At 46.9% G+C, this 15511-nt stretch overlaps 1 protein-coding gene across 1 annotated transcript in view; it reads right to left on the reverse strand.

Moving 5' to 3' along the window:
* The window catches only part of CSMD2 (CUB and Sushi multiple domains 2), a 616901-nt gene that overhangs the window by 541012 nt on the left and 60378 nt on the right, over positions 1-15511 (reverse strand). Inside the window, exon 3 of the mRNA XM_018046480.1 lies at positions 12920-13032. Coding sequence (XP_017901969.1) covers positions 12920-13032 — 113 coding nt within the window. The remainder of the gene's footprint in view (positions 1-12919; positions 13033-15511) is intronic.

Genomic DNA, 15511 nt, shown 5'->3' on the forward strand with positions numbered 1-15511 from the left:
CAGATGGTAACGCAGGTGATTGGGATCAGCTGTAAATAGAGATGAAGCTGCTCACCTCCTGCTGTGCAGCCTGGTTCCTAACAGGGGGCTGGGGACCCCTGCTGTATATGGGGCTTATCTGGGGAGGCAGCATCAAGTAGAAAGAGGTGGGCTTTGGAAACAAACCGATTTTCAAACTGTGCATGACTTTTCAGTCCAGTTCAGTTCAGTCGCTCAGTTGTGTCCGACTCTTTGCGACCCCATGAACTGCAGCACGCCAGGCTTCCCTGTCCATGACCAACTCCCAGAGCCTACTCAAACTCATGTCCATTGTGTCGCTGATGCCATCCAACCATCTCATCCTCTGTTGCCCCCTTCTCCTCCCGCCTTCAATGCAGCATGACCTTCAGGTGCTGTATAACCTCAGGCAAGGTAACTAACCTCTCTGGACCTTCTTCGCTCTGTATACAGTGGGAATTCCTAAGGTCTTGCTTGCCAGTGGTGTAGCAATGTCTTCGAAGCTCCCACTGCATATCTGGACCTGTCATGTCGAGGGCGCTCAAGAGCTGGTCCCTTTGTTTTCTTCATCTCCACGGTTGAGCCTGGGCTCAGAAATCCAGAGCATGTACAAGGAAACAACACTCATCATTCCACAGAGTGGAAAGGGGAAGGAGAGAGGTCATCTGTCCACCACCAAATCTCCAGATCAGAGCCCTAAGTGCTTTTCTCTCTTGCTGCTCAGTGAAATGGCAATGGGTCTAAACCTCAATTATCCACACTAATGAAGAGTAAGGCTGGAAAGAATAAGTCAAATCAGTGGCTAATCACACCCAAATTATCAATTAATAGAAAGCCATGGGATGGGAATATTCAGTCCTGATACTTCTATTTGGAAGTGTTCTCTCCCTGCTGATGACTGACTCACGAGTGGGAGACAGGTTTCCACAAGCAAGAGACAGTAGAAGGACATGTGTCCCCTGGCCTCCAGGACAGAGGTCAGTGGAGGAAGCTCTGATAGGGCCACCTGACCTAAGTCCACAGGAAGGAGACAGGTGAGGATATCCAGCTACAGTCACGGCCAGAGGAGCAGCTGAAGGCTGACACTCTCATCTCCCATCCAAGAGGGAGCAATCAGGTTCTGGTCCCCATCCAGTGGTATTCCTGGTGCCTTGGGAGCCACTATGGGAGGGGCTGGCAGGGGGCTGGCGGTGGTCCTGAGGCACCCATGTTTGGGTTATGTGGGTTCCCCTGTCTTCAGCACAGATACAAAAAACAGGATCAAGACTGGGGCATCCCACTGCCTCCCACAAGAAGGTCATTTATCAGCTCAAGACCTGTGCTAATAGGTGTTAAATAGAGTTCAATGCAGAAAATTGAGAAGTAATGAGACTTGGAGCTGAGAGAATGAATTAAGAGGTGATCACATGTCCAGCGAGAGCCATCACCTGAATGCTGAAAAGGAGGAGCCTGATGGTTGGAGAACTGTGGGTCAGAGCAGAGGTCAGAGTGATGAGTCCACCCCAAATGGGGTGAAGGGTGGTCAAAAGCAATTAAGCCATTATCATCCTTCATCAATTCCAGGGAGCACAATTTTCCATGTTTTAATATCTTTTAAATTAGGATGTATCTTAAAATCAATGGCATGTCATACTTCAGTCGGGAGCATTTTTTTTTCTTTTTGAGTGGTACATACAACAACACGGAATCTTTTACTGAAGACATCTTGAATTCGATGGAACACAGTCCCAGGTGAATGGATGGATGGTGTGAATGTTCAGTCATGCTCAACTCTTTCCGACCCCGTGGACTGTAGCCTGCCAGGCTCCTCTGTCCATGGAATTTTCCAGGCAAGAATACTGGAGTGGGTTGCCATTTCCTACCTCAGGGGATCTTCCTGACAGTCCAGGGTACCTTAAGCAAATCTCCTTCTGTTACATTGGGTGAAATGACCCCTATCCACTCATTTATTCCATCATTATTTACTGAGCATCTACCAGACGTCAAATCCTGGGCTAGGTGCAGCTGTGAACAGTGATCACACGTCTGCCTTCTCAGTGTTTATCCCACACCAGGCACCGTTAGGAACCCTTGACATGTGTTGTCTCATTTGTTCCGGGCAATGATCCAACAGAGTAGGGATTACTATTATTATTATCCCTATGACAGTGGAGGTCAGAGGAGGTTAAGTGACCTGCTCAAAGCCCCACACTAGCTCCTAACTGGCTGAGCCGAGAGTGGATATTTCCTCTAGACCCTGAGCTTTTGTCTCAGTTCTCTCTACTGTCAAGGAACATACACCAGAGGGAAGAAGGCACACACGGGAAAGGAAATACACAAGGACACTGGTGATTGGAGGAGATGCATGGGAGCTAGGAAGGAAAGTAAGGGAGTATTATGCACCAGGGGCAGTCTCTGGATTTGGTTTAAACAGACTAGAAGGAAACAAAGAGGCAGAGAACAGTGGCTGGGTGGGTGGGGAAGGCTCAGTAGAGGGACTCAGCATGTCTGGAGGATGGGTGGGGAGACGGAGCATGGTGTATCTGAAGACCAACAAAGCTAGTGTGGCTGGAGGAGGAAGGGGATGGAGGTGCAGCTGATGCCAGGTTTTAAGGGCCAGGTAAGGAGTTTGCACTCCATCTGGGAAGTAATTAGAGCATTTTAAGTGAAAGCTCCCTGAGATCCTTGAACCCTGCCTCTAATGACTCTTTGAATCTGCTGTTGCACAGCAGGTAACTGTAGACTCCTAAGAGGAGAGCCTTGGAGTAAGGGCGCCATGTGCAACTACTCAGGTTGAGTACTGCCAAAGGGTGCCCAGGCAGAGGGGCGATGGGAACTGAAACTCAGCCTCTAGTCCACCCACTAAGCTGTACACGCAGATGACCCCTCAGGGTGGCCAGTTGTGCTAGTTTGCACAAAAGCCTGATATGGACTCACAGAAACTCAGGTTAGGACAGGCAAGCAGTGGCTAGTATTGCAGCATCCCTACTGCGTGCCAAGCCCCAGACTAAGGCTTTGCAGTGACAGAAGAAATAAAAAAGAAATAGGAGACATTCCTTGCTCTTGGAGATCCACAAAGCTTGACAAAAGATTTTGTCACAGGAAATAATTTTTTTTTCATCCCTACGAAACACATCAGGCCCTATTATAAGAGAGTCCTTTGATGCAGCACCTACTGTGTGCCAAATGTCATGCTGGGTACTTTCTGTACCTTACCACAAATGTTCACTCCCTCCTTGAAAGGAAGAGAGAATGATCCCATGTCCCATAGGGGGGAGCTGAGGGGCTCAGACCTCATCCAAGGTCACACAACAGGGACACAGCAGGACGCAGACTTGAGACCCAAACAGCCAACCAGGCGTGAGAGCAGTGTTCTCCACTTGGTCAAGGAATGCATGTTTCTTGACTAGAGACGGTACTGAACACTTTCCAGCCATTAAGCTTTCCTTTTCCCAGGGTATGGTTGCTTCATAATGTTGTGTTAGTTTCTGCTGCACAGCAAAGTGAGTCAGCTATGTGTATATATACAGCCCCGCTTTTTTGTATTTCCTTACCATTTAGGTCACTACAGAGCGTTAAGGAGAGTTCCCTGTACTATACATCAGGTTCTCATTAGTTATTTATATACATATATAAGTGTATGAGCTTCTCAGGTGACTCAGTGGTAAAGAATCCACCTGCCAATGCAGGAGATGCAGGTTCAATCCCTGGGTCAGGAAGATCCTCTGGAGTAGACAGTGGCAACCCACTCCAGTATTCCTGCCCGGGAAAATTTCCTAGACAGAGGAGCCTGCTGGAGTACAGTCCATGGGGTCACAAAGAGTCAAACACTGCTGCATGACGGAGCACAGACACATGCATATTAGTGTCTGTATACATACATACACATACCTGTGTATATCTACACACACACACGCGCACACACACACACACATATATCGATCCCAGCCTCCCAACTCATTCCACCCTTTCTTTCTCCCCTTAGTGTCCATATGCTTGATCTCTACATCTGCATCTTTATTTCTGTCTTTCAAACAAGTTCATCTCTACCATTTTTCTAGATTCCACATTTATACATTAATATACAATATTTGTTTTTCTCCTATTGACTTACAACTCCTTTGGCCCTCATTACAAATCACTGAAGTGGATGCTGCAATTTCTCTTTTGCCAGAAACCAGCTCAGGGAGGTTGGGAGATGCACAGGTGTCGGAGCTGGCCAGGGTTGAAGCTACCTCTTCCTGGATTCCCTTCCTCTGCTCTTACTCACTGTAGGTCTCAGAGCTCCTTGAAGATGAGGGCCACTTATTATTCACCCATATTCCTCAAAGTCTACTTTAAAACCTGGCAGAGAGCAAGTGAACAGGAAACATTTGTTGAAAGAATGAATGAGTGGACAGGGCCAGGGAAGTAAAGTGGGCGCATCTGTCCCCCGCGAGCCATCCGGCCACCTGAAAACCATCTTCTCCTTCATCAACCTGTCTTCCGACACCTTGACACAAGAAGGGTCAGGGCACTAGAATCTGGTATGATGTCATCTTCAAGCCATGTTAATATCCTTCCCCAAAGGGGTAAAATATCACTGTGCATGATGAACTGTTTGTGGGATTATTGAGGACGTGATATGAAATTCATCCTGACTCCCCACTTACGGAGAAGTGCTGCCCAATTTGTCTCAAATGTCACATCTCTGTGTATTAATTTGCTACTCCACTGTATTGATTAAAAGGAATGTTCTCCAACTCCCAAGGCAGAGCCCTTGGAAATGGAGCAAATTCACTCAGGAAGCACACACACCATCCCCTCCCGGGCAGAGGAAATGGATATTCACCACCTCCCCTCAACCGATGGCCCAAATGGTACAAATTGCATATTCAGTGTATGTATGTATATGGTCAAATAGCTTCCATTAGCCCAATTTTGAGATGCCTGCAGAATGCCCCCAAATTGGGGAACTCTTTCAAAATGAGGAAATTGTCGGAAAGGCCAGGAGAGGGGAATCAGCAGGTCTAATTACAGGAGTGTATAAAACCAGGAAGGGTCCTTTTTTCTGGACCTCAATTTCCTGGTGTGCAAAGTGACATGATCACCTCCACTCCACTCCCCCTCCAAAAGCCAGGAAAGCACACTCTGTCCCAACCTGCCTCTCTTGGTAGCGCAACAACAGGGCGCTCCATTTCTATCCATCTGTCCCTCGCGGATGTGTCTGTTTGACCCTGTTCCATGATGCTGTGGTCCTTATGGGCCTTCCTTGGTGACTCATATGGCAAAGAATCTGCCTGCAAGGCAGGCAGAGGTGACATAACAGGCTTGCCCTGGGAGCAAAACTCACCAAGAAGCGGCACTAAATTGAGCTCCTCCCTGTTCGCTTCCCTTTGTGCGGGTGGGTAGGGGTGGCAGGGGTGAATCGTGACAGTGAGGATGGTGCTTAGCTGAAACACTGGGCATCGCACACAGCACCACTCTATATGCGTCAGCTCGATATGCATCAGCTCAATATGCATCAGCTCAGTATGCATCAGCAGAATGAAAGAATCTCTACCATCCACTTCATGTGTTATGCCAGCCTCTCTGGGCTGTTTTTCAAGTGAACCAATGGTTCACAGATGGGCTTCAGGGCATCTGAATTATATGAAAAATATATGGGAAAGTGTTTTGTGTGTGTGTGTGTGTGTGTGTGTTTGGAGACAGTCACAACTTTCAGGTCCATGCTCCCCAAAGTCTCAGGTCTGGTGGATGAGTCATTAGCATCATGAGCCCTAAAGCCAACATCTCTGACACCAGGAGAAGAGGCCATGGAAAGACTAGGTTGCTGGCATTGGCCCTGTGAGCTCCAATTCTCCAGGGGACAGGGCCCGCAACCTCACCCCTGTGAGGTGGGCGGTTTCTCCAGCAGCGCTGGAACTCACGGATACGGAGGCATCTCTGCTCCTCCCCACAGAAGCCAAGGTCTGTTCCTCAGCCCAGGCACACCATGAACAACTGGGTTGAGGATTTTATGCAAACACAGGGTCAGGGCACTGGGGTGGGGCTGGGACTGTGACCTATAGAGTGAGCATCTCCCAAAACAATCTCAGTCCAGTGAGGTTAGGGAGAGGGTGGCTTCACTCAGTAGCTGATATTTATCAAACACTGACAATCTGCCAGTCCCTGTGCTGAGCACATTATGTGATTTGTGTATTTTCTTTTTAATCTTCACCACTTTATGAAGTAATCTCTTTATGCTGATTTTACAGAGGCAATGAGCTCAAATAAATGAAATAACTTGCCCAAGGTCACACAACAAGTGAGTGGCTGACATGGGGTTTGATTCCAGATAACGCTGGAACTCAGAACCTGAAGTCTTAATCACTGTATTATTCAGCCTCTCCCTTATGGCAACCAGGGAATTTGCAAAAATAAGTGTTCCTCTTCCTCCTAGATTCCATGTGAGGATAATAAGTGATTTTGATTTTTAAGGAAGCCTCTTGTATTTTTGAGAGGGAGAACCCAAGATGATAGATTTAACAAAACAGAAATACCTCTTTTTAGATGCAGATGATTAAATTGATCTAACAGACTGGGAACCAGTGGTCAGAGATGGGCCGTCTTGCACCAAAGTGTCAGAGTGACTGCTTATGAATGATGCTGCTAAAATGCCAAAGGCGCCATCAGGATTAAGCATCAAAACCTGCAGAGACTCTAATTGACATTTTGATCTGCTTATAACTCTTGTCTGTCTGTTGATCAGCCTGTGAGAGACAGAAGCAATCCCCTACATCTCTGAGAGTCATATGTGGGAAAGGTGTGAATTCCACGGGCTCAGCTGGGAGAAGCAACGTCTAAAGGGCAGTAAGACTAGAAGTGTCAGGGAGAGACACCCCGGGGACTGGGCAGGAGGGAGGCACACCAGGGAAGCAAGAGGCTTCCACACGTTGAAAGGCAGACAGAAGGACACAGAGAACATTGGAGAATCAGAGACAGACTCCCTGAAGCCAAGAAAAACACAGCTGAATTCCAGAGGGACTTAGAAGTAAAATGGAAAAATTAAATGCTGAGAGAATTGGAGGAATGTCTAAATGACGATTCAGCTGCTGTTGGCATGGAAAGGGCCTTTCTAAGCAGAACACCAAAGGTAGAGCATCAAAGAGAAATTAAACATTTAAAAATTGGTGACATAAAAATTAAAACTGCTGCCCATCAAAAGGAAACTCATAAAACTCATAGTCTTAATATGCAAAACCACTTACAAAAAGGAGAAGAAAAAAATACTAACACCCGAATAGAAAAGTAGGCAGAGACAGGGACAGGCAATTTACAAAATGATCTACAAAAGGCCGGAAAGTGATGACAGGTGCTCAACCTTCCCTATCATCAGAGAGGCGCAAATTATAACCACAAATGTGATCTCATCACACCTATTTTAATCAATGGAACTAACTTAAAACTCCCCAACGTGCAACGTAGGTAAAGAGCAGGGATGGGCCCTCTTACATCCTGGTAAGATCTTCCTACAGATACCATGGGATTATGCATTAAAACAGAAGATCGACACACTCTTTGACCCGGCAACTGCACTTTGAAGAATTTATCCTAAGGTAATTAGATGAGGGTTTAAGTTGTATGTACAAGGATGTTCTTCACTTAAATGTCCCCAGAAGATGACTGGTTAAATACCTGGGGTATAGGCAAACCACAATGGCTCCTTCACTGATATTCATTAGAAAGAACAAAGCAGGGCTATTTTATTAACGCAGAAAAGTGTCAGCCTCATTAACCAGACTACAGAACTACACACACAGTGTAACCCCAAGTGCACACGGATCCGCATCTGTGCACACACGCGTGGAGGTGCAGAGAGCTGTCAAATGCTCACTCACAAGGGAGGAAGGGAAGCTACATCCTCTGCAGCAATGGGGCAGCCGTGCTGGGCAGACGGGGACGTGGGCAGGTCTGGGCAGGAAGAGGAGGGAGGGGGAGGAGATGAGTGGGGTTAGAACTCCTGGGGGTCAGTGCTGGGAATGAGGCTGCCAGACAGCAGATAAAAATACCGGACACTGGGACTTCCCTGGTGTCCCAGGGGTTAGAGTGTCTGCCTGCAAGGCGGGAGACCCGAGTTCCCTCGTGGCGCAGAGGTTAGAGCGTCTGTCCGCAATGCGGGAGATCCCTTCATCGGGAAGATCCCCTGAAGAAGGAAATGGCAACCCACTCCAGTACTTTTGCCTGGAGAATCCCATGGAGGGAGGCGCCTGGTAGGCTACAGTCCACGGGGTCACAAAGAGTCGGACACGACTGAGTGACTTCACTTTTGCAGTGCGAGGGACATGGGGTCAATCCCCAGTCAGGAAACTAGGATCCCGAGCCCGAGCGCCACAATAAAAGATACCACAGCCCACAACTAAGGCCCCATGCAGCCAAAAAAAATTTTTTTTTAATACAGGACACTCTATTAAATTTGAATTTTAGACAAAGAATAGGTAGCTTTTTTAGTATAACTGTGTTCCATGACCTGGTGCTCTGTGACAGCTTAGAGGGGTGGAATGGGATGGGAGGTGGCAGGGACATTCAAGAGGGAGGGGACATATTAATATGTATACGTATGGTTGATTCACGTTGGTGTACGGCAGAAATTAACACAATATTGTAAAGCAATTATCCTCCAATTTAAAAAAAGTATGTCCCATGAAATACCTGGGATATACTTATGCTAAAGAAATGTTTTTTAAAATTTAAAAAATTTGAATAATATAAAATACAGATTAATTGGGCATCTTGTAATTTATCTGAAACTTTAGCTGAGTCTGGACATATCTTTTATTGCCTCTCTGAGATGACCCAAGCCAGACAGCAGGAAGCTGAATCCAAGGCAGGCTTCCTGTGTCCACCCTGCTTCTGACTTAGTTCCAATCCACCTGCCCATGAGAGAGAGTCACCCATCTCTGCTTTCCTTCAGGGGTTTTGTGGGGAGTACAGTGTAGGAGATGAGCATAGTCTTTAGAGCCAGAGAAGTTACTTTAAAACTCCTGGTCATCAAGTAGCCTTAAGCGGAACACAAAACTCCCGAGTCCCAGCTCCAACATCTGTAAGATGGAGATAGTGAGGTCTGTCCACGGGGCTGTCTTGGGGATTAAATGAGATAATGTATGTAAAGTGCCTGGCATACAGTCAGCGCTTAACACAAGTTGATCCCCTCCCCTCCTGTCCGCGGCCACAGCCCACACTCTTGCCCCCGGGGATTACGAATCAAGCATCTCCTGTCATCTCGGGCTTTGACGATTGGCCTTTTGGATCTTTTCTTTGAAGCGGCAGCAGCTCTGAGCTGACACCCTTCACCTGACTTCACCTTTCTCCCAAATCCCTAGCAACAGTTCAGTTCCTTATCTGTACTTTTCACTCTCCCGAGGAGGGTGGAGGAGGATGAGACTGCTTTTGATAGCTGACTTTCGGGGATGTCAGCCAGGGTAGCTACCGAGAGTGGGGCCCTGATGGCATTTAGAAAGGGCCAGCGATGTCCAAAAGAGCGCAAGTGAGGAGGCTGCCCGGGCTGGGGGCAGCCTGGGCTGATGTTGGGGAGGCGAGGGGGTCTCTAGAGCCAGTCTGTCTGCCTGCATGTTGTCTAGCACAAATGACTAAGGGGGCTCTGCGTGGCAGGGAGGGCTCACTTCTTCCCCAGAGAGCCAAATCTTCAATGTCTTTTGGATCATTGGATCACCCCCTCCCTCCAACGAGGCTCAGAGAGTTTAAAAATCTGCCCAGCATCACCCAGTTACTCACTTCCAGAGCCAAGCAGCTAGTATTAATCAGCAAATCTCTAAACAGGGGGTTGTCTTATGTCTTGCTGAGAAGTCCAGTGATAGAGTGGACCTCTGACCACTGTGGATTTAACATGTCACGTGGTTCATCCCCAGCTGTGGCTGTCACTGCTGGTCTCTGCCACCTGCCCTCCTGACCCCTCCACTTTGGATATCTCAAAACTCAGCACAACTCACACCTTCCCGGATGCACAAATTGCCCCGTGGTCCAGTCAGTCCCGAGCCAGATCAGTGAGATCAAGCCACAGCCTCGGCTTCCCTGCTCTTGCCTCTCCTGTTAGCACAGACGCCTGCATGCAAGTCACTCTGCTGGGCACAAAGACAGAGCCACACAGACCGTGGAGTTGGCGGAAACCCTGCCCAGGTGACTGCAGAGTCGCTCAACCACAGCAACCTGTTTGCATCGTCCAGGGTCTGCCCGGGCCTCACCTGGAAGCTTTGTCTTCTCAATGCCGGTGACTTAGCGATCTGGTATCATTATGCAAGGGCTTCCCTGCTGGCTCAGTGGTTAAGAATCTGCCTGCAATGCAGGAGCCACAGGAGATAAGGGTTCAATCCTGGGGTTCAGAAGATCCCCTGGAGGAGGGCATGGCAACCCACTCTAGCATCCTTGCCTGGAGAATCCCCATGGATAGAGGAGCCTGGCAGGGTACATACAGTTCATGGGACCGCAAAGAGCTGGACACAGCTGAAGTGACCTAGCACAGCATAACACAGTACCATTATGCAGCTGAGATAGGGCAGGCCCTTCCTTCTGTACCATTTATCCTTTATGTGTCTGGGCTGCTACCCACCAGGCCAGGCAGGTGGGAGGAGGGACCTGCTGGCCTCCACTTTATCTTAAAGTGTAATCTCATTGAATCACAGACACTTTGTGAATCTGATGGAAGTCCAGCTCGCCCTGTCTAGGAATCCAGAAGCATTCTCTGCAGTGATACAAATGTTCTTGTATTGCCCAATATGGGAGCCACAGCCACACATGGCTACCCAACACTTGAGAGGACGGTGGTGCAACTGATAAAAGGAATTTTAAATTTTATTTAATTTTGTCAGTGTAAATATGAAAGTGGCATGTGGTTAAAGGCTACTGTACAGGATAGCACAGTTCTAGACTGCTGCTGCTAAGTCGCTTCAGTCGTGTCCGACTCTGCATGACCCCATACACTAGGGGTCATCAAACATTTTCTGTAAAGGGCCAGATAGTAAATATTTTCAATTTCCCAAGCCATGTGGTCTTTGTGGCAATAACTCAAGTTTGGAGTTGTAGTACATACAGACAGTCATACACAACAAGAGCAAAAGGGCTTGGCTGAGTTCTAATAAAACTTTTTTTACAAAGACAAGCCAGAAGCTGGATTTAGCCAGGTGGGCCATAGTTTACTGATCCCTCTTCCGGACACTTTTAAGAAAAAAAAAATGCACATACCCTTATATTTTCAGAATGTGGCTTCTAATTATAAGGGGTTTTCACACCTTTGATGCCCCTGTAGACCTTCCCATGAATTTCTGGATAGAACCTCTGATTTTTAAAGGGCTCTGGCTGGTGGAGAAGCTCTTGGCATTGTTTCCCAGAGCAGGTAGTATGGTCAGGGATCAATAGGACCCTTTCTGCCTAAAACCTCATGAAAGTCCAGGCGTCATAGATCCACAAACACTGCTGAAGGAGGATGCCTCGCACAGGTCACCTCATGCGTCAGCCCCTCCTGGGATCCCTGCAGCAACCAGCCCTAGTGTCCATGACTCTTTCCCTGCACCATCCTCAGGCCCCGCCAGCCTCCCCATAGCTGAAAGACTGTGGACGAAGCTTCTGAAGACGTCTCTCTTCATCAAGAGGTTATAACTGAGACTCACAGAGACTTAGTTTGGGTTAATGGCCAGAGGATCCGGCTGAGGACACAACCAGGATAACAAAGATCACAGTCTTGCTTTGGGGAGGAACTGAGTGTTTGTTTCAAAGAAATTGGGATATCCCAGGACACTTCACTTTAAAGACAGGTAGGTCTTTTCAGGAGCTCTCAGTTAAAGCAATCTGGAGTTATGTCAGAAGCCCTCAGTTAAAGGCATGTGAAACTTCCTCTGGAGCCTTTTTAGTATCATTAGTTAAAAATAACTGATACCCCTCCTCAGGTTCCTTCTCAGCAGCTCTAAATCACTTAAGTTAAAGCACCATACGGTGTCCCCTCCACCCAATACCATCAGGCATGAATTTTGCCAAGGGAGGTAGGATTTGCCCTCTTTCTGACGTGTATTCCTAGCCAAGACAAAGGTGGTATCTATTTCTATATTCCTATAATTCCATTCAAGAAAGCATCACTTATTAAGTTCTTAGAGGCAAGAGGAAGAAAGCCTTCGCATAACCGGCATGCTTTACTAGGGTGTTATGTCATGACTGTTATTAATTATCATTAACAGTCTTAAAATATGCCTATTAATGATCTCAACACAAAATAGCAGTGTGGGTCTTAGCCAAGAGCAGCATAATTACCTATTAATGAGATGTAAATTTCACAGGGAAATGACAGCGATCTCGATGTACCACCTTCTGAACTAATATAATAAAGTTAATAATAATAATAGTGTATAATCTGAGGATATTAGTGTTAATTTGAATGCTAACACCATAGTTAAACAGGCTGAGAGAAATGGAAATTATTTGCATAACTCAAACCAAGAAACCCTAATCTCTGCTATTAAAGAAAAATTGATTGTTCTCCCCTGAATGATATAGAGCTAGTGAGCCAAAAAAAAAAAAAAATTCAAGCTACTTCTTTTATGTTTTCTACTTAGGGTTTATATCTCCCTTCTTTCTAAAACCAAGTTGAGGTATTTGGTAATACAGTGAAGCCCAGGAGAAAACAGAATTAAAAAAATTAGAAACACAACAAAACCCAGTTAAGGGGAGAGAGCAGATGTTACCAGACCCTCAAGATAAACTATTGCAGCTCAGGTCTGATTTCAAGTCTCAGCTTCCTAGAAACACGGCAGGAGCAATTTAAGTAACTGAGTTACCGGTTAGTAAGCAGCCTCCTTAGGACAGGCACAAGCTTTGAATCTGAAGAAGCCCTTCTCGGCAGGTGAGAACCATGCAACCCTGCCTGTGGCTATTCGAACCTCACTCCCCAGGCTCCCATAGGCCAGGCCGAGACACCTACCCTCATAGCTGGCGCGGAATCCCTGTGCGCTGACCGCATAGTCACTGATGAGGCGCAGAGAGAGCGTGGTGGCCGCACTGACGATGGTGGCTGGCAGCTGAAAGCCTGTGAGCCTGAAAGACAAAGAGGTGAGCTGGAGGGAGGATGAACCCCCGGGAACCGCACTTCCCTGACGCATTTATTGAGTACATGCTGGATGCATGATGCCGATCTAGGCACAGGGAAGGATATGAAAGCTGAACACCAGGCACACGCAAGGTGTTCCAAGATAAAGTAATTCCCAGCAAGAGTGCTGGAGACCAGTCACAGAAATATGGAGGCCTACTCTCCCAAGCCATGGGCCACCCCTAATCTGCAGGTCTGCCTCATTTGTGCCCCTTCTCTTTCTCCTCTTCCAGTTTCTTCTCCTGATGTACCCAAACAGGATCCTATGTAGCCTTCCTAGAACAGACTCCCTCCACCCATGCCCTCCGCCTGCATCTTATCTGTAGATAAACTGCAGCCTCCTAGGCCTTCCCAAAGTTCCAAAGGGTAAATTCAGTTAGAGAAGCGAGAAAATGCAGAAAGAAAGGAAAACAGTCAAGCAAGACAAAATAACAAAAGTTTAGCCATTAGACAAAGTCAAGGCCCTTCAGTTCCTCCTCAAGGGCTATAAAGAATATTCTGCTGCTGCTGCTAAGTCACATCAGTCGTGTCTGACTCTGTGCGACCCCAGAGACGGCAGCCCACCAGGCCCCTCTGTCCCTGGGATTCTCCAGGAAAGAATACTGGAGTGGGTTGCCATTTCCTTCTCCAAAATAATATTCTGAGCCATGTCCTTCGAGCTCTTTAGCAGATACTGAAACACCCGCCAGGTGGAAGAAGTTAACTGTATGCAGCCTACCCAGCACATAGATCCCCAGACTGATTGCAAACAGAAGCTTGATGATGCTGACTCCCAGTGATCTCACCACCAACCAATCAGAAGAATGTTCACTGATCACTTACTCACAACCCGTCTCCATCACCCTGTCTTTAAAAGCCTTTTGCTGAAAGCCTTTGGGGGTTTGGGGCTTTTTAAGCACTAGCAGCCTGGGCTCCTTGCTTGGTGTCTTACAATAAACCACAGTCTGGTGTCAGCGGCATTACTACATGTGGGCACCAGACCCAAGTTTGCTTCAGTGACGCTGACTCTTCCCTTCCTGGCTGGGGTCCTCTGAGGCTCTGGGTAGACTTTGCCACAAATTTACAATGAATGATCACCAACAGACAGTACTTATTTATTCACATACAGAGGAAAATATATCCAACTCTAAGTAGCAGAATGTGGATCCTTCTTACCATAGACTTTATCCTTTAAAAGGAATAGGTCTACTGCTTTTATAGAAATGATAAGTGCTTATTATTTTTAAAAGATGAAAGCAAAAAATAAAAGCCCAATGCAATCTAGAAATAATCATTCTTGACAGTTGACACACAAAGAGATGGAAGGATCCTTAGTTCAGATCATATTCAATGAAATAATTTCATACAAATGGGATCATATTGTACATGCTTTTAAAATTAAAATGCGTAATTTCCCCCCCACTAGTTAAGTGAAGAAAAAGAAACAGGGGTGAAACAAAAGGAATTGTTGAATCTGAAATAACATGCTTTCAGCATGAGAGAGTCATCTTTGAAAGAGTCTTTTAACGTTAAAAAGATAAAACAATGGAGCCTTCACTGAACACTTGAGGACACATTTTAGGAAAGAAGTCTGCTTCCAGACATCCACACAGGTTGGCCCCCACAGGCAATGAGATTGTGCACAAAGGTGGTGGTGGGGTGGCCAGGCTCCTGTCCACCTCTGTCTTCTATTCCCTGTCTCAGGCTCATCTGCACACACTCACGGAGGAATTCAAGGTACAGCTTTACCTCCATTTTCAAGCAGTAAGGGATGCTTGTGGTGCCCCCTGGTTCACCTCCGTTCCTCCCATTGCTATACTATCTGGACACCCAGATGTCCCCTGAAGGGCATGGGTATTGGGTTCAACCAAATTAAGTCAGATGTTTGTAACACGCACCGTGAAAAGCCCTGTGCAGGGTGAAGCCCTTGTCTTTCCCACCATCCTAATCTTATAGGATTCAGGTTAACACAATACATTGAAGGAAAAGAGAAGGCAAAGTCACCAAACTAAAATGGGAGGCCAAATACGTTTCAAGGTCATCTTCTTTGCAGGTATACAAACACCCAGCAAAGAGGCTCTCCATCATCCCATATTCTCTCCCTATCCCTGCCCCTGTCTTTCTGTCTCTATCTCCCCCATTTTCTCATAAGGGCAAAATATTCATATGTCAAATAATGAAGCCATACACATTAGAAGAAAACAAACTACTGTTTAATCTACTTACTGAGGAAGGTCTTTCTGAGTATGGTTAGAGGGCTGCTTTGGCTTCCACCCACCCATCATTCTTTGAGAGAGCTGTCACTGCACTGGGTTCCGACAGGTACCCTACCCACTCACTAGCCACAGAACTGGGCAAATGACCAATCACAGCAAACCCTTCATCTTTATGGAGTGGCTCAAGGCATAGGGAAGGAGGAGGAGGACACCTAATCCAAGCAGAGTCGTT

The sequence above is a fragment of the Capra hircus genome, chromosome 3, assembly GCF_001704415.2.
Source record: "Capra hircus breed San Clemente chromosome 3, ASM170441v1, whole genome shotgun sequence".
Lineage (NCBI taxonomy): Eukaryota > Metazoa > Chordata > Mammalia > Artiodactyla > Bovidae > Capra > Capra hircus.